This window comes from Lethenteron reissneri, chromosome 24 (assembly GCF_015708825.2).
Source record: "Lethenteron reissneri isolate LAM-NWPU_2019-01 chromosome 24, ASM1570882v1, whole genome shotgun sequence".
NCBI classification, from domain to species: domain Eukaryota; kingdom Metazoa; phylum Chordata; class Hyperoartia; order Petromyzontiformes; family Petromyzontidae; genus Lethenteron; species Lethenteron reissneri.
Window position 1 is genome coordinate 10,574,626 of NC_083802.1, and position 18,815 is coordinate 10,593,440.

The 18,815-nt window shown below is 45.1% G+C and overlaps 1 protein-coding gene across 1 annotated transcript; it reads left to right on the forward strand.

The window, feature by feature from the left end:
* Positions 1–2,392: 2,392 nt before the first annotated feature.
* On the forward strand, positions 2,393–16,395 carry LOC133346575 (gonadotropin-releasing hormone II receptor-like). Its single transcript, XM_061558236.1, has 4 exons — positions 2,393–2,447; positions 7,631–8,241; positions 9,549–9,753; positions 12,354–16,395. Exons 2-4 carry the CDS (start codon positions 7,687–7,689, stop codon positions 12,980–12,982), a joined length of 1,389 nt encoding a protein of 462 aa, XP_061414220.1. The 5' UTR covers positions 2,393–2,447; positions 7,631–7,686; the 3' UTR covers positions 12,983–16,395.
* The last annotated feature ends 2,420 nt before the right edge of the window (positions 16,396–18,815 follow it).

Consider the following 18,815-nt stretch of genomic DNA (forward strand, 5'->3'; position numbering starts at 1 on the left):
GCCGTGATTTGAAGCTTTCGTGACTGCAGGAATTATCTACGGTGACTTTACCGAAAGAACCAAAGAGTATGTCCACAGCCCTTTGTCAATCTACTGCTGGATAAAGGCTTCCTTGAGTAATGTCGGTCATCTGGGGTTTTAAGCAGCGGCTCTTGGCTAACCATCGAACAAAGACCTTCACTGCATCGCGCGCTTTCAGATGCGCTTCTGCGGCCGTCTGGAACGCTCTTCCTTCGGATATTAGGAAGCCACTGGAAGCCACGCGTTTTTAAATCATCGAGCTTGAAAACGAATTTCTTGAGAAATTGCTTTTTGTGTTTATGTTGTTGTCCTTCCCACTGCACCTCCGATTTGCACGGTTGGCTACGTACGGTGTGAAAGAAGTTCAACACACATACATACATACATAGGTACATGCATGGTGAAAGGGGCACCCAGGTCCAGTTCAGATACCGCTCTGCCACTGATGTTAGCCGTGGCCGGGAATCGAACGTCAGTCGCTGGCGTTCATAGCGAAGCGCGCCTAAAACACCGCGCCACCCATTCTCCGATCATAATTGTCGTCCATTTACGACTCCTAAATATTTACGTCATTCCACCTCCCAACAACCCTATCCAGCCACGTGAAACTTGCCACCATTATTTAAAAGGACCGCTAACTGGAGTGGCTGAGAACAACCTTGACTTGCACGAATTTAGCAAAAGGTGCAGCGCTGCCAATTGCTTGCTCAAACCACTGCTGCGGGGAACAGGTCGATGGAGCTCAAGACCCCAACGGGAATGTTGCCACAACTCTTCCACGTTGACCAGACGCTGGGAGAGGTGTTTCGTGCATTACGCGTAGAAGTTCATTCGTGACGCATTGCACGCGACTCCCGCGTAGCGCACCCATTTGGAGAGAGCCGACTTTAGTTACAGCGACTGATGGACATCAGCGCCGTCGTCCTTGATCCGTTTGACAGCTATCTTTAAATGATGCAGCTACCAGGCGTTACATATTGGCGGATAACGAGTTTATGAAGGTATCCGCGTCACTGTGAGTGTGTGTGTGTGACTGATATTATGAAAAATTCAGCCACAGGTTTAGTATGTTACTGAAAGAATAAAAAAAACCAGAACGAACACAAAATTAATTCATCTTTTTTCCAGCTGTAAACCCAGGGATTAGGGGCCGTCCATAAATGACGTCACGCTCCTAGGGGGGGTGGGGTCAGACATTTGTGACAATGTGTGACGGGGGAAGGGGTTTGAGAAATGTGATGTCACATCAAAATCCGCAACTTTAATTAAATATATATATTTTAACACTCCTACAACATCAGAGTGCAGCGCCACATCAAATACGCACTACAATGGCAATAATTTAAAGCGATTCGAAGCATGTTGTATTTTCAAAATGGAAATATGGTTTTGGGAGGGGGGGGGGCAGAGCTTTATGACGTCATATTTGAGGGGGGGGTCTGACTTTTTGTGACGATGGGGGGGGGGGGGAGGGGCAAAAATCGTCCAAAATCGCGTGACGTCATTTATGGACGGCCCCTTAATATCAGTCGGAGCTGTCCGGGACTGTGCTTCGGAAAGTATTCTTCCCCCATCCCCACGATAGATAAAACCCCGTTGTGTAACACCGCTCCCCGTCTTGTGTGGATATACCTGTGACCGTCGTATGAATGAGGAATTACCACCACTGTTTCACTACTATCGCAGCACGATGATCAAACGTTCATAGAAAACATAATCGTGAACTCTGTGACTCCAAAGCTGCAAGCGTGTGCGGTTTACTTTAAATCATCATCATGAGCCACGGATGAAATATTCTTCCTTCTCCGAGACGTCGATCAACCCATAACGGTTCGTTCCGTTCCTACACATGAGCACATCGCTCCATCTCCGCGCTGGCGGTATTGGTGGCGGGACTGGGGTTACGCCGCGCGTAACGTAATGTTGCGATGGTACACTCGATGAGTTCAAAAGTTGCCACGGAATCGATCCTTCATCCATTCTCAAAGCATTTAACAACGTCCCCCGAGCACATTCATTACATCGTGTTCCCAATCGTCCTGCACTCCCAACTCACAGGCTCAGTTTTTTTGCAAAGTATGGCAAAAATGGCTTGTAAAATGCCCCGCCTCTCCCTCTTTTTCTCTCTCTCTCACAACTACCGGCACCACCGCGCAAACACACACACGCACGGCACCAGCAACCGTACGTAATCCGCTACCCCCACTCCCCAATTTCCCTGCCTCTCTACCACATCCCCCCACGAACCCCCTCCACTCTACCCCCCACCTCCCCCGCCCCCTGCCCCCCCTACTCACCCCGTACCCACAACAAAGCATGAATTATCAGTGAAACGTCTTGCAAAGCTTCACTCGTGGCTTCGCAGCGCGGAGAGAAGACCCGGGCTCCGCAGTCGTCATTGAACTTCATCTTGCTCGAGTGCCCGGGTAAGAATCATTAAGCTCCGTCCTTCCTGTGCGCACAGATCACTGTCAATTTTACGTGTTACCACGTCCTTGTTTTACTTTGGAACGTAGTTATTATTCATAGCAGCTTCGTCAATTCACTGCTGTTTGGAGGAAGGGTTTTCCCCATGTGAAATGTTTGACTATACTTCACCAAGCAGGTCAGTGCCGGGTGGGTAGGTGAAGGCAGGGGGAGCATAGACGTTGGTGTATAGTACTGTATATTACAAAAGTGGAATTTGTTGAACTGCCCACTGCTGACAGCGTAGTCCAGCAGCCGCCTACACCTCCAGTTTGATGCACGGGGTGGGGGGGGGGGGTCATTCATCCAAGCACTATCCCAAGGCTCAATCCCTGCAAAAATTAGCTTCAAGAATAATTTACCACGGGCTGTTCAAGGGCTCGGTGCTTAACATCCCGTGCGCGGAGAAGATTGTGAAAGCCCACGTGTTGCGCTTAGCACGCACCTGAGTACGCTCATGATCCCGTAGCTTCTCAGCGCGATTGAATGCTACGCAAATCGCACCGCCGATGTTGCACAACGAGCACCGGTGGAGCGTTAACATCGGTAACGCGTGGAGGGCTTGGAAACCAGACGCTCTTTCTCTGTCGTTGATCGCTCTTCTTTTAGTGAGGTATCGCAGATCACCCTGCATTACTCACAACGCACACACGAGTTTGTGTATGACATTGGGGTTTTAGCGCTAAACGAACTCCCATTTTTTATATGCGTATGCTCTTTCCAATAATATCGGGAAATGCAGCGACATTTGTATAACAAACCCGACTCTGCTGACGAGACCCTGAAGGCATAAACATGTTCGGAGTTTGCTTTGCTTACGTCAAATGTGCATTGCCAATGCCTGGCTAATGTATATAAACCCTTGCAGTCAACTAACATCATCAGCAGCAGCGATGTCGCCGGCGCGGTTTCTAAGCCATGTTATCCCTGCGTATTGCAGCAGTATGCTCGGTCGCCAAGTGCCAATGTCTGCTAGCCACGACGAGAGAGGGCTTGAGGGAGAAAGTTCCTTCACGTGTTCCTGTTCCCTCCGTTGGCGGTGGCGCAGACGACGGTGGTTTCCCATCGGCTCGTCCAACAGTTTGTGGCGATTGTTGCATGGCCACAGTCGCAGCGTGTGGTTTTGTCTTTGCAAGAAAACACAAATGTCATCAATGAACGCGACGTGCGGCATCCATCCACCTGTCGACGATGTTCTGTGTCTTCAGAGGAACGACACGAGGAGTGCTGCTGCGATATTTGGGGTTCCGGAAGAGGCGATGATTTGGCACCGTCCGCGCTGTCCGTCGCCGGCGTTGAGTGTCGGATCCGCGTGGCTCTGCTATAGGATGGCGAGCGCAGCGCAATCCCAGTGGTTAAGAGCTTCATAGCTCATCGGATTCCTTCAATAGATACGTATAACGTGGTTCTAAAGTGCTCGTCAAATAGAGGCGCTTTCGACGTTTTAGTGTCAGCGCCGCTTTGGTCGCGCGTGAATGTCGATGAACGTTGCGTAAAGCGGTCTCGTAACGAGACGCTACACGCGTGGACTGTGTCACTGTGTGTGTGCTGTGTGTGTGTGTGTGCGGTGTGTGTGTGTGTGTGTGCGGTGTGTGTGTGCGGTGTGTGTGTGCGGTGTGTGTGTGTGCAGTGTGTGTGTGCAGTGTGTGTGTGCGGTGTGTGTGTGTGTGTGTGTGCGGTGTGTGTGTGCGGTGTGTGTGTGCAGTGTGTGTGTGTGTGCGGTGTGTGTGTGCGGTGTGTGTGTGTGCGGTGTGTGTGTGCAGTGTGTGTGTGCAGTGTGTGTGTGCGGTGTGTGCGGTGTCTGTGTGCGGTTTGTGTGTGTGCGGTGTGTGTGTGCGGTGTGTGTGCGTGCGGTGTGTGTGTGTGTGCGTGCGGTGTGTGTGTGTGCAGTGTGTGTGTGTGCGGTGTGTGTTTGCAGTGTGTGTGTGCGGTGTGTGTGCGGTGTGTGTGTATGTGTGCGTGTATGTGTGCGTGCGGTGTGTGTGTGTGCGCGCGGTGTGTGTGTGCGGTGTGTGTGTGTGCGTGCAGTGTGTGTGTGCGGTGTGCAGTGTGTGTGCGTGCAGTGTGTGTGTGTGTGCGGAGTGTGTGTGTGCGTGCAGTGTGTGTGTGCGGTGTGCGGTGTGTGTGTGTGCGGTGTGTGTGTGCGGTGTGTGTGTGCGGTGTGTGTGTGTGTGTGCGTGCAGTGTGTGTGTGCGGTGTGTGTGTGTGTGTGCGTGCAGTGTGTGTGTGTGCGGTGTGTGTGTGCGGTGTGTGTACGTGCAGTGTGTGTGTGCGTGCAGTGTGTACGTGCGTGCGTGCATGCCGTGTCCACGTGTTTTTTCTGAAGAGAGGCCCAGGTGTGGGTTAAGTGAGAATGTGTTTTCCCTCTGGTTTTTTTCAAACGCTATTAGCTGACATGCTATTAGCGGTGGACACAGAATCGCTCTTATTTACCGACGCATATGGCGCTTACTTTGTAGATGTATTGCTCGGTTCTCAGATTGTGCCGCGTGTTGTTTGGCATGATGTCCGACGTTTCACACCATGTGCTGGGAGACTTTTAAGGAACTGAATCCCCATTCTTGAGAATCTGATTCTGGAACAGAATCGGATTCTTCCGAATATGAATTAGTTCCTGAAGAAGCTCCCATAATGTGGAGTGAAACGTCGAATATCATGCCCAACAGCGCACCGTATGACCCGAAACACATTAGGTAGCTGTACACAGCAGCTTCACCATGACAATCTATGTAGATGTAAGTCTCAACTATGAATTGTCAGCGTTTTCAGTCACAATTTAGAAAGCAAAATCACAGCACAGAGGTTATCGCTATTGTCTGGACTAAACCCAGTTGTGACAAATTTGACATTCCCAATCTGGGAGCTAATTAAGGACTTCTGAATGTAGCACGAATTTTATTTACACCCCCCACCCTCCCCCCGAGGTGTAATGTATTGCTGATCCTTGAAAGGGATTCGAACAAATTAACAAACGGTATTATATAGTCTAAATGTGACACTATTAACAGTGTTAGCGTCACCGCACTCATACTCTGTGCTGGGAGAACTGAGCCAGGGATGACATCCAAACGCTCGTAGTATTGGCATGCCCACAGTATAATTACGGACGCATACTTTCCAACGATGTCAGACTAATGAATAGAATTGACCAAACTTCCCAATGAAGGCTCTTCCTGCTAAAAAGTCTGGAGGATTTCCAGAATATACAAAGAATATTATTATTGATAGTAGGGTTTTCCCATTTTTATGGAAACAAAACAGGTGTTAAGATGATAAAACAACAAAATTCGGCGTCCTCTGGTCTAACACCACCCTAACACCGTTCGAGACGAGGCTCAAAAGAAAGCTGCCTCTGGTGTGGACCAATCAGTTTCAAGGACAACACATATGTTATCAGAGTATGTTTTTTATTTGCATGCTGACCTCAAGCATTGTCGTTAATGGAGACATGATTCCTTGTAAAAGGTTTCAGTTTGGTGTTTTAACATCTATACACCTGTTTTGTTGCCAGAAAAAAGGAAAACATTATCATTTTTTGGTACTGGCAAAGGAGGTCCCATGAAATGTTATTAATACTTGTTGTTTTGCAGATACTGGTGAGAACAATTAACTCTGGCTGGCATTTGTTCTTTGTTCATGGTTTATTTTTTCGCGATTGCACCCGAGTCAAGAGCTGCATGCCTCACAGGGCTATACCTATTAAATTAAACTGAATTTGAACCAATTATTTCATTATTGGGAGCCTGTTACTTCACCAAATGAGCTACAGCTTGACATATCACAGTGATGATCATAACAATAATAAAATTTCGATTTAAATCTTCTTCGTGACTGCAGGGATTCCTCTTCTTGGTTCTTTCGGTTATTATATTATTTTATTATATTATTTATTATATAATTTTATTATAATTTTATCATGTTTTATTTTTATTATTTTATTATTTTTTTTCTACGTGACTTTACCGAAAAAACCAAGAAGATGAATAATAATAAAGCACAGCCCTTTGTCAATCCATTGCCGGTTTAGAGGCGTCCGCTGCCGCGCCAGGAATGTTTGATGATAATTCACCAGAATGGTCAGTGTGGGATGGTGAAGTGGGTGGCCCAGGACTGGTTCAGATATAAGCCACCGATGTTTATATTCTTAGGTTTTTTCGGTAAAGTCACGTAGGTAAACAAATTAAAATTAATAAAAGTAAAATAAAATAGAAATCACGACGTTTCGGAGGCAACACAAGCTTCCGTCTTCAGGTGGAACCGTCACAGCCACGACAGCTGTATCAAGTAAATGAGAGATTACAAGAGCTACCACTCCGTATATATAATGGTGGAAGAGGGGAAGGGCTAAGTACGGCACACTTTTTATTAATATGGTAAGGTGAGGCTTAAGACTAAGAATAGACTGCACAACAAAAGACTGAGCCTTTGTTATGGAGAGGTACGGTTTGTGATGATAATTCACCAGAGAGCTCAGTGTGGGTTTTGAATACAGGTGGCCCGGGTGCGTTACCACCGCATCGCCACTCAGGTGTGTTAAGATAACCTATTTCACGAGGACATCTTTCTTTAATCAAACCATAATGTCAGCGGGCATATATGAATGAAAGATTATGGAAAGATTATTTCACCTGCTATTGTTACAAGGGATTATATTCTGACTCTCTATAATTAAAAATGGCACACACACTGGTAAGCAGTGTCCATCGCCTCTTTCAACCAGAAACTTAATTAACCTTTATTGCACTTTTGACACAGCTTTTTTTTTTACAGATGTGATAATAAAAAAATCTAATCTGAATGTTCAAAAGTCAGTGCTCTCGTAGCTCAAATTGAATATTGAGTGGCTGCTTATATTTGTTTTGTGGGCCACAGTCCAGCGGTGGCAATTTCATAACTCCCCAAGCCTGAGCCGAGCTCTCCAGAGGTCAACCGATGTTCACTGCCCACACATATGGTCTCTTTTTTTGTTTGGACCCCACAGAGAAAACAGCCGATTTGATCCCGAAATGGGGGTTTCACGCACAACTTTTCCGACTGCTGTTGTGTGCATCCCACACACATCACCACCATCATCATCATCCCCACGTTAAGAAAATACATGTAATTGAATGCTCTTTCTTGCACGTCGCAATTTTCTTTGCAGCGCTCTCATCTTTTTAAGGACCGAGTCATCCGTGTGATGGAGATTTGTCCCATCCTATGAAGTGCGCTTTAATGGAACCCATCAACATGAACATGACACCCCGGGCTGCCTTCCTCAACAACGTGACGGGCCCTCCGAACGTCAGCCACACAGGCGACGAGCAACTCACCAACTCCAGCATCAACTCCGACATCCGGTTGCCAGCCACGCAGTTCCGTGTCATCAGCACCTTTGCCCTCTTCATCTTCGCGGCCATAAGCAACCTGACCGTGCTGTGCACCATCTCCCACAACCACCGCAAGACCAAGTCGCACGTGCGCATCCTCATCGTGAACCTGACGACGGCCGACCTGCTCATCACATTCATCGTGATGCCCCTGGACGCCGTGTGGCACATCACGACGCAGTGGTACGCGGGCGAGTTTGCCTGCCGCCTGCTTATGTTTCTGCGCCTCCTCGCCATGTACTCCAGCGCCTTCATCACCGTGGTCATCAGCTTGGACCGACACTCGGCCATCCTCAATCCGCTGGGCATCGGCAAAGCCAAGGCCAAAAACAAGACCATGCTGAGCGTGGCCTGGGTGCTCAGCGTTCTGCTGGCGGTCCCGCAGGTAACGCACTCCAGATGTCACTGGTTCAATCCGATTCGATCTACCGGCGTGGCAGTTGAAACAATGAACACGTTTGTTAAATCCCCCCATCCTTTTGTCTTCTCAGTCGTATAAATGGGTACACCGGTTGGGAAATTGGCAGGTTACGTGTGGTGGAGGAAAGTATGGGTAATCACACCTATTTAAAGATGAATGGCCAACGTGGACGAGTAGGCCAAAACACCCTCGAGAGGGGCTCGCTGGAGCGCCCTCTAGCGGCGGGTGTGAGCACGTGATCCACGGGACTACACCTTTATCTTTACCGTATATGTGGCAAGGCAATATTTCAGTGCTATTGATATGTGTTCCAAAGTATATAAATGATGTTTTAAAGTCTGGAACCGTAGGTAGTTTATTGACAAACACATTTAAAAATGCTCAACGCATCTTCAATCCTGCTCAACACAATAATCATCATTGACACCGTCCCTGGGTAGTAACATTTTATTCTGAAATGCAATGCAGTTCAACAATGGTTCCCCATTTTTTTAATTGCAATTGTACAAGTGCAGTGAAATTTTTGAAATGATCACCAGAAGAAACTTGAAATACATTTTTATGAAAAATTCAAGCTGCTTTCCGATTTCTTTATGGCCTTTTAAATTTATATAAATGTTTTTAAATGATGTATCCCAAGACATAAGTAATTGTTTGTAAGTGGGCTTTTTTGGTTTACCACGACTTACATTATTATCACCAACTTCGCTGATTCATCAACGCCTCTTTTTGCATCCGGTGCAGACGTACAGTATTTCAAAATTAATCTCATTAAACAAATGTGTATTCTGTGCCTTCCCCAGTGGCGTGTAAATTATTAACTCAGAATGTCTATTTGTGTTTGAATGGCATATGTACGTATACAATTATGCCCTAAAACTAATTACAAGATTTCATGTAATTAAAAAAAGAATACCTGCACCTTGTATTGCCACCTCTCCTGGTTTTCCCTGAATCGTCCTCTCCTTTTAAAGGAAGCTTGTCCTGGCAAATGCGCGAAGTCTTCCTGCGACAATTACAAGTCCTGCTTTTTTGTCCGTTGTGTAACATGACACCGGTCAAGACAACGCATTAACTCGCACTACTTCATTCTTCCAGTATTGTCGACATATTCTTCTTCCCATGATACATCCCGGGTCTTTTTTTTCCGTTATACCCCCAAAAATGGCAACCCTATAGTTTTTGTCGGCACGGCATCCGAAATTCAACGTGGTATATTTCACTGTGTGACTAACTCATTTGCTTGACATGCACTTCTCTCCTGCACGCAGCTCTTTCTGTTCCACGTCAAGAGTCCCAAAGGAAACAAAAACTTCGTTCAGTGCGTCACCCACGGAAACTTTGTCGAGCAGTGGCACCACAATCTCTACTACATGTTCACGTTCGTGTTCCTCTTCATCCTGCCACTCTTCATTATGATATTCTGCTACTGCCGGATTTTGCTGGAGATCTCCAAGAGGATGCGAGAAGGAAGCAGTGAGTGGTTTTATTCAATACGCCTTCACCGCATCACTTGTTTTTTAACACGGCATTTCAGACACACGAGTGCCGGCTCGAGTCTGACGACGGAAGAGACACGCTGTGTTGCGAACCGGCACACAAAAGACGCGTGCTACATTAAAAACGGATCTAAACGTGATCCCTCAAATATGATGACAGACTTGTTCTGTTATCTGTCAGATCTCTGTTATCTGGAGTGATGGGAGGTGGGGATGTGGCCCAGATAAAAAAAAAACATGGATAATGCAAAACACATTACATTCGGCTGTTAAAATATGAATATTTTACCTACGTAAAATGGGGGGGGGGGCAGAAGTAGTATTTATTGTCTGGTTTAATTCCAGCTTAAAACAATTCAGTTTAATTCCTTGCCGAGCTCTCCGATGTGTTTTCGGGCTGTACCGCGTGCTGTTTCACACGATCTCTGCCGTTTTGCTCCACACGCTGGGAGCTTTTTCAGGAAATTGTGTCCGACGTTTCACTCCACCTGCTTTGGAGCTGTATTTCCTCGAACTTCCACTAGGTGGAGTGAATCTGTCGGACATGTACTCGAAGCCCCCGGCACGTGGAACAAAGCGTTTGGCTGTCGTGCTGAACGACATACTTTACAACCCAAAAACACACCAGAGCCATAACAGCAGATCCGCAAAAAACTTTATGGGCTCGTGGTGAGTAGCAGCTAAGAATTACATCAGCGACGTAAATTATTTTAACTGTAAATCAGACCCATCCACATTGTCCTTAAGAGGTTGTCCGATGTATTTGGCAAAGGTGGTGCCGTATGAAAAACACTGGACGGCTCCGCTCCCGACAGCCAACACGTGACATAATCAATTGTAGCGAGACACAAGAGTGACACTAATAAAGTAGAATTTATCTTCACGGTCTCAATTTAGCAAGTGACGTATACCTACAATCAAGGCCCCATTCGTGAATTCGACAGTGTCATTTGGAAGGCATTGAGATCCATACACTTAAAAACAAAGCTTAAGTGGATCTCAAATTATATTTAATGAACGGAAAGAAATATTTCAAGTGGAAAATTTCTCAAGGGCCCTCCGTCTCCCCGGATCACCCCCCCCATCCCAGACAGCTCCAGGGAGCTTGTAAATTCTGAAACATTTTTTTTCTCCCCAGAAGATTGCAGGCCTCTGATCATCGTAGTTCTATACAGGCTGGCTCCAGGCCCTAAAATCCCACCGTCGTATCTGCTGCCAATAATTCTCAAGCTAATCCTTGCTCTGCCCCAGTAAAATATAGTGGCTCCCATAGATGCCATCCTGTTATAAATAACACGACCACCACATGTACAATTATAGCATTGCAAAGGATATCGCTCAATACAGTCAAGATGATGCCGTTAGTGTAATGCATAGCACGCTGTCCTTATAATCCAGAGGTCACCAATTGAAGCTGATTTAAAATATTGGCCAATTTTCTTCAATTCGCTCCTCTGCGTTTATCCACCCCAGCAGTATAAATGGGTACCACCAGTTAGTCTTGACCAGCACAGAAGAGTAGGTCAAACTACCTTCTAGAGGGGCTTCCTGTAGCCACTTCTCGTGGAGGCCCTTCCGACAGCAGTAGTGTGAGCAATAACATTACAAGGGTGCAATTTTATCTTTGAGTGCCAAGGAAGTGAGAATAATTATACAGCAATGTGATGATCTAAATGGCAATATGGAAAGATTTAGGGATCAGTCTAGGTATAGCAAAGGCCATAATTAAGTCAAGTGCGCTTAATGATTTTATGAATTCCAGAGGGGCCTCGGGCAAGGATAAAATTAGTCGCCCCACACAGCAATCATTATCGAGACCACTTTTCTAGCAGAGGGAAGTGCAGCATAATCCACCATTGTACTGTGGTTCGATGTGTCCGCATCTATGCTCTCCAACTTTGCCGACCTGTATTGACCAGCGTGGAGAAGTATGGTCACACAATTCCCACAAAACTCACGGCGTGGGGAAGCCCTCGCTCAACAGTGGATTGGCAAATATATCTGCACGTGTGCACGAATATACGACGTCTTCGATTCAGCAAACTATTGCATTTATCAGCATTGGTGCACAGACACAAAATCCATATCACCCTCATCCATGCTCTATTCAATGTGGCATAGAAGCATTCCCAAAACTGTTGTCATTCCACAACAATCCATTGAATTCCTGTACACGAGATAATCAATAATTACTGCACGCGAGTTGATCTCATGGCTCCATCTTCTGGTGGTCAGCCTCACCCTCCACAAGCTGCCACTCCATCAACCGTCTTGGCCATCAACCCTTTTTGCATTGTGCTCTGCCCCCAGCCAACCGAGTTCTCCACATGCTCTTCTTGCTGTCTCTAATGCACCCCTCCGTGCTTTCTTGTTCACTTTTCAGCTTCTGTTCCATATTCGTCACCGGTGTTAATTTTCTCGATGGTGTGGCAGAATAAAGCGAGAATACAAATAATCTACCCACCAACCATTATAACAAAAACACATACACAAGTTTATTCAATGTCACACACGTGCTGTTATTATTCATCTTCTTTAATCCACCGCTTCTAAAACACCTCCTTTCGCTCACGACAGTTTCATCCAAAGAAATCCGCCTTCGCCGCTCAAACAACAACATCCCCAAGGCCCGCATGCGCACCCTCAAGATGAGCATCGCCATCGTCAGCTCCTTCGTGGTCTGCTGGACGCCCTACTACGTGCTCGGCATCTGGTACTGGTTCGACCGGAGCATCGTGTCGCGCAAGGTCGTGCCGCACTTCGTCGAGGAGATGTCCCTGACGTTCGGTCTGCTCAACGCCTGCCTGGACCCCGTCATCTACGGCGTGTTCGCGGCGCACGTTCGCCGCGAGGTGCGCCGCTGCTGCCGCTGGCCCCGGACTGCGGCGCATGACAGAGACTCGTCATCCACGCCCGTCACGGGCTCCTTCCGCTACTCGGCCTCGTCCGTGCGGAGTCGCCGGGTGCCCTTCGCGTGCGGCGAGCAGCCCGAGGCCACCGGCGCGCACCCCACACCCGCCACGAGGCTGCTGCTGCACAGGGGCTGCTCAGTGGCGGGGGTCCCCGTGAACAGAGCGGCAGCCGGGATGGCCCCTGGTGGGAAGGCGTTCTATGATGCCAGTGGTGGTGGTGGTGGCGCCGGTGGTGGCGGAGGAGGCGAAGGTTGCACTGAGAAAACTCTCATGTGTCCTGAAAGCTGCATCTGACTGGGCAGTGGTGGTGGTGGTGGTGTGGTGCCTACTAGAAGCGCGTGTGTGTGTGTGTGCGATAGTTAATTTCGTGAGAACGCACGATGGGTTTGAAAGTTTGAGTTCATGGCCACTACTTGCTTTGTCGTGTATGTAATCTGTGGGTAGCATTCCTCCCCTTAGTGAGCTTCGTTATTGTTTTCTAGTGAGAATAACGCACGACACTGCGAGTTAAACATTTATTTATGGAAACTGTATGTTAGTAATTTATAGTTATGTTTTATTGCACTGTGTATGCATTGACACCGTACGTAAATATATTACATATATTTTTCTTAATGTGTTTCCATGCACAGCATACAGTATAATAAAAAAACACATTACAATTAAATGTGATATCTAAGATATTACATTATATGAAATCAAAAGAAATGATAAAAATGAACAATTTACTATGTTTCCTCAAGAGTATATTATCAAAGGTCTTTTCTAATGATAAACACTGCAATATAAATATATCAATTGTGAATCAAAAATAACTATTCAGGTATTCAGCAGGTATAGGGGCGCACCAAGTAAAGAAACTCTTTGACATTCAACTTCGAGTGGAGTACCGCACAAAATTAGGTTTAATGTAAGCGATCATGTGAGAATGTCAACTACAGCATGTAGTTTCATAATCTAGACTCCGTATTAGTGCCATAGAAAAAATGAGGAATATACATAAGCTAGGCAGTTTGCATTTGTATATGGCACCGCAGAATAGTATATTTGTCTCGCTGTAAGGTTGTACAGTTTTTAAGTTATCAAGCCAACTTATTATAATCAATCTGTGCCACCTTTCTATATATATATAAAGTGTGGTTTGTCAGCTGAATTGCTATGATATTAAATAACACGTTTTGGATGACACACATCTCAAAAAACAGTGCAAGATTAAACGTCTATTTTTCACAGAGATTTTTTTCAGCAATTAGATTATTAAAACCTGCACTCTCTGTTTATAAATTGCTCTCGAGTTGCTATAAATATATATAGGTTTTGCCGTTTACAATAAGTGCATATTAGGGGTGTGTTGCTAATTTTTTGGATCAAGCAAAAATATATCAGAAAATCAGGGTGCAGAAAAACGAAATTGAGGATCCGAATCAAAAATTACATCACGCAACATAAGTCACATGAGTGCTTTCCCCCCCAAAGGTTCCAAGTGGATTACGTGGTATTGGACGACATCTCTTTTGCTAGCAATTAAGACGCGTTTATTAAAATCCTGTAAATTATCTTTTTTTTAATTTAAATTATAAATTGACCTTCGAAAATAAATCAAAACTTGGGTTTTTTAATCCAAAACTCATCACTCTTTGGTGGATGAATAATGCCAACTCGTGTGTGTTTGCTGCTGACGCACAGCACCTTTGTACAATTTAACACAGATTAAAAACATATATTTAGTTGCGATAAGATTGCCGCGGTTTCGTTTTGTGAAAATCGCTTTTCACAAAACTATATAAAGTTTTACTACATGACGACTGTGACACTATCAGATTCCAACCACTTTGTAATCGCATTTCACATTGTTTACATCCCCATGTTGTACTTTGATGTACTTCAATTCCGAATAGAGATTTGTTTTTAAGTTATTCGATTGCAGGCCAGTCAACATGAGCCTGTCATGAGTCTTTCTGATCGTGATAACTTTGCAAACTGCAATGCTTATCTAGAAACGTTTTACGTCACTGATTTAATTGGTAACAGCTATTTTTCATTTAGAACTTTAACTATTATACTTTGTCCGGAATTGAAATTTAAAATAAGAGAACGATAATCACGATTTACTATACGAAATGGACGATACAAACATCGTTGATGTTATATCACACAAGAGATAAAAGTATTGCTATATCGTAGCGATCCCCCTTTGCCATTGTAAAAGAAGAAACCCAATAAGCTCGAATGATTACGGGTTTTTTTGGAAACGAAAATTTAAATTGCAGTCGAGTATTGTATGAGGTAATAACACCCACATCACCTGGAATGAATAGCTGAACGGTACATTAATGGAATGCAAATTAGGTGCCAATTGTTACCGCTAAAAGCGATGTCAGTCCTGTCGCGTGTAATTGTCATTGCATTCACGTGTCCCCATGGGGCAATTACACGGCCTAGCGGTAGTGCATTCACTCTTTCTTGCAGAAGTCCTTTGATTTGAGAACCAACGTCAGCACTGATTCATACTGCGCGTGTAATAATCACAGTATGCGCCACGTGCTTTGCGGTGAATGTTCGAGATGTCCTGATGTCATTTGCAACAGTAGGCCATTGAGTACAAGTTTAATAACTACCCATAGATTACAGTATTTAATTGGACCTGTAACATAGCCCCTTACTGGCAGACTATTGCCCCAGGCCATTATTAGGTTCTCACTTGGTTAAACGCAAATAAACTTGCAACTCTTCAACTTAATAGTGGAAGTGGGAATGTGGTGCAGCTGCAGTGCAGTGGTTTTCGCCACTGGACTAAGAAACCCGGCAAGCTGAGTTAAACTCCTGGCCACGGTTAACATGAATGGCAGAGTAATATCTGAAAGCCATCCCTGTTTCTCCCCCCCCCCTCCGACCCGTTACCAACACAACGTGATGAAGACTTAAAGCAGTATTGAAATTAATTGTCGGCTGTACGTTTTTTAAAATATAATTTTAAAAGTAGACTTAAAAACTAGTCTGACAACAACAATACCGCAAGCTTAAAACACGCGAAAAAATCGATAAAGAGAAAAATAACCCCCCTCCCACAATACAATCATGATTTGAAACACGTTGGATATAACCTTAGGAATCGTACGCAGCATGTCAGTGCACGTGCCGGGCACATGTGTACAAAATGAATTGGTGTGCGTGATTTAAATTTTTTTTAAAAATTGTGAAATGCCACTGCAGCTGCCGGATGTGACCCCCACCCCCGTGGGGCTCCAGCACGGAAGGAACCCGCGCTGAAATGTTCTCTCCACCCATCCCATCGCGTGCTCCTCCACACTGGTCGGGGTGGAGGGGGAGGGGTGGTAGAGCAAAAATTTCATCACGCGCGGCACGCCACGTCCGAAACATTGTCCCGTTTCCTAGAACAAAACACAACTTTGCACGCAGAGAGCCCTCCCCACACAACCCTCCCCCCTACCACCATCATCGGCTGTGCATGTATGTATGTTGAAATTATTTCGCAACCGCACGTTATTTGACCATACTTCACCACGCTGGTCAGTGCGGATTGGTGAAGGCGGTGAGAGGATATGTGGGAGTGAGTTTAGGAAGGAGTACGGTACAACACCGGATTTAGCCTCACCCATGCGAGCACTGCCCAGGCTCGTATGTACGTATGTTGAACTTCTTTCACACAGTACGTTGCCAATCGTGCTCATCGGAGGTGCGCAAGAAAAATCGGGGGGGGGGGGGGGGGGTGGGAAAGAATAATTCTCAACCCACACCGAGACAGCATCGGGTGCATTCCGAGTGATTTGGTCATTCCGGGGTTAGTTGTGCACGGTGTTAAGCCACGAGCGCGTGCTTCAGTCATCGGCACCTTTGCGTCTGCTGCTGCGAACGTGTTTGTGGTTACTTTGATTAAATGAACCTCGTTGTGCGTGTAAATATTGCGCTATTAAATGCATCCCTAAACTGCAGTAGGGTAGTAATGTGAATGTGAAGCTAAAATGTCACCTTGCCCATCAAACAAGGGATGGGGTTGTGCTCATTTTTGCTCGGCGGCCCTGAGCCAGTGATGGAAATCCCACATTCCTTTGATGATACCAAGTCCAAAACGAGTTAATTCTGTCCTGTATTTTATACGTACAGTGGCTGAGAATTCGTATATAACTCTGTCACACGAGCCTTTTTTACCATTAGATGTACCTATTTAGTTATCACAGTATTTATAATGAGAGAAGCGGAACAGAATATTGATGTAAAGTACTTGGCAGTAAGAGAATCCGAGCAGCTGACCTCACACAATGGTTTCTCAATTGTAATCATCAATAAGTAGTTATAATCATCCTGTCACTCGTCCAATATGTGGAATATAATGTATCTAGTTAAATGCAGTATGGGTCTGATTTACATCTTAATGAAATATATTCCACATATTTCTTTTGCAATGTTACATCGTTGGTGATTGGTACGACACAATTTCGACAAATCTGATTACATTTATATTTGCCAAATGTGAATCGGGCCTGTTATGCTTTCATTTATGTATTTTTTTTGCTTTTATGCTGAAAATATATTGTATATTGACACATACTCTTTAGCTGAGATGTTGGTCATGATGGTAGTATTTGGTGTATATCTGCGTTTGTCCAATATCATGATGGACTAGAGGTAATGTGCATTGAAAGAGCCCTTACCTGGCTTGTTTCCTTCCATTTAGTCTGAATTTATTTGACATCCGTTTATTTGAAATTATCATTTATCCTGATCCAACTCTGGCAAACTCATCCATTTCACTATAAAATACTAAATGGACCCAAAATAAAAAAAATCCCAGCACACACGACACTGAATTTGCACCAGCAAAAATTCCGGCCAAAATATTCATTTGTCCTCAACTTGTAAATCACGTCCTTGGCAGCTACATCATGGCAACCTTAACCAAAAGGTAAAAGACGGACAACCCAAGGTAACTTAAAGCCTGTGCACAAGTGGTCTGTTTGCAACTGACACTAAGTTGAAATGGGAAGATTTGCTGTATGTGGTATGCTTGCATGGTGGTATTCCACCCATTTAGGCTTTGCAAGAAGCTCTTGCAAGTGCCAGTTGGTGCAAATGCACATACGTGTTAAATGCGTAAACCCAAGTCCAGAGCATAGCTTATACACATAATTTCTCGAATGTTCCCGTTATTTTGTTCACATTTCAATGGTTTGTGTTTTGCTCGAATAAATTGAATCAAAATTCCTGCAATGTTGTTTTGTATTCAAGCATAGACCATTTTACTCGTGCGAATGGCTTGCATTGAGCAAGTGAGCATGGCTCATTTACGACTACAGACAGCTTATTTCAAGAGACCCAAGCGACATTTTGTTAGCTAATGCAGAGATGAATTGTGGCATCATTCACAACTACGATCGGAGATGAAAAAATTATCTGCATTGTCAAATGTATATATAATTCCAGTATTTTCCAGTAAACGTGTTTAGTTGCTTCATCATTAACAGTAACATCGCACCTGTTATCACATTAAGTTCAACTATCAGATTTCGTGGTAAAAAATGTTAATTCTTCATCCAGATATAACAGGCAATAAATGCATTAATTCAAGCCAGCCAGGTTGCTGCTCTTTACCATGAACAGTACGTTAAAATATGCATTCCCATTCACAACACATTTATACAGGCAGGCAAATTCGTCAAAACACCGTGCAATCTCTTTCGCGTTGCCTTACCCACAGGTCTAGACAAGCGTTTAACACCAGTGTGCCGTATTAGATTTCCACAAATGAACCCCTGCATGCATTTCAGGTGTGTGGAGTAAATACACGGCCGCGAATTAAGCGTCAATTGGCCAAATGTACAAACATAGAAACCCATTACATGTACCCTGCCCGGTCGACTCACATGTCAAGAGATTATTCAGGGCTCTTCTGATTGCATGCTGTTAAGGCTGCTGCTGCTGCTGTGCAAGCTAGAGGCCATGTGCCTTCCATTTCACCTTTTCGGACGAAAAAACGACGTGATATATTTTACTCAGCACACTCATTATAAATCATAGCCTAGTCATAATGATGAGCCCTCAGTGACCCCCTTTCTCAAATGAGCCATGCTTGGTGCTCATTTCTAGAAGCAGCCTTGAGGGAGGTTGG

Coding starts and splice junctions, on each gene's coding strand:
- LOC133346575 (XM_061558236.1), top strand. CDS start 7,687: ATGAAGTGCGCTTTAATGGAACCCATCAACATGAACATGACACCCCGG. Junction 8,242..9,548: donor TTCTGCTGGCGGTCCCGCAG/GTAACGCACTCC, acceptor TCCTGCACGCAG/CTCTTTCTGTTCCACGTCAA. Junction 9,754..12,353: donor GAGGATGCGAGAAGGAAGCA/GTGAGTGGTTTT, acceptor CGCTCACGACAG/TTTCATCCAAAGAAATCCGC.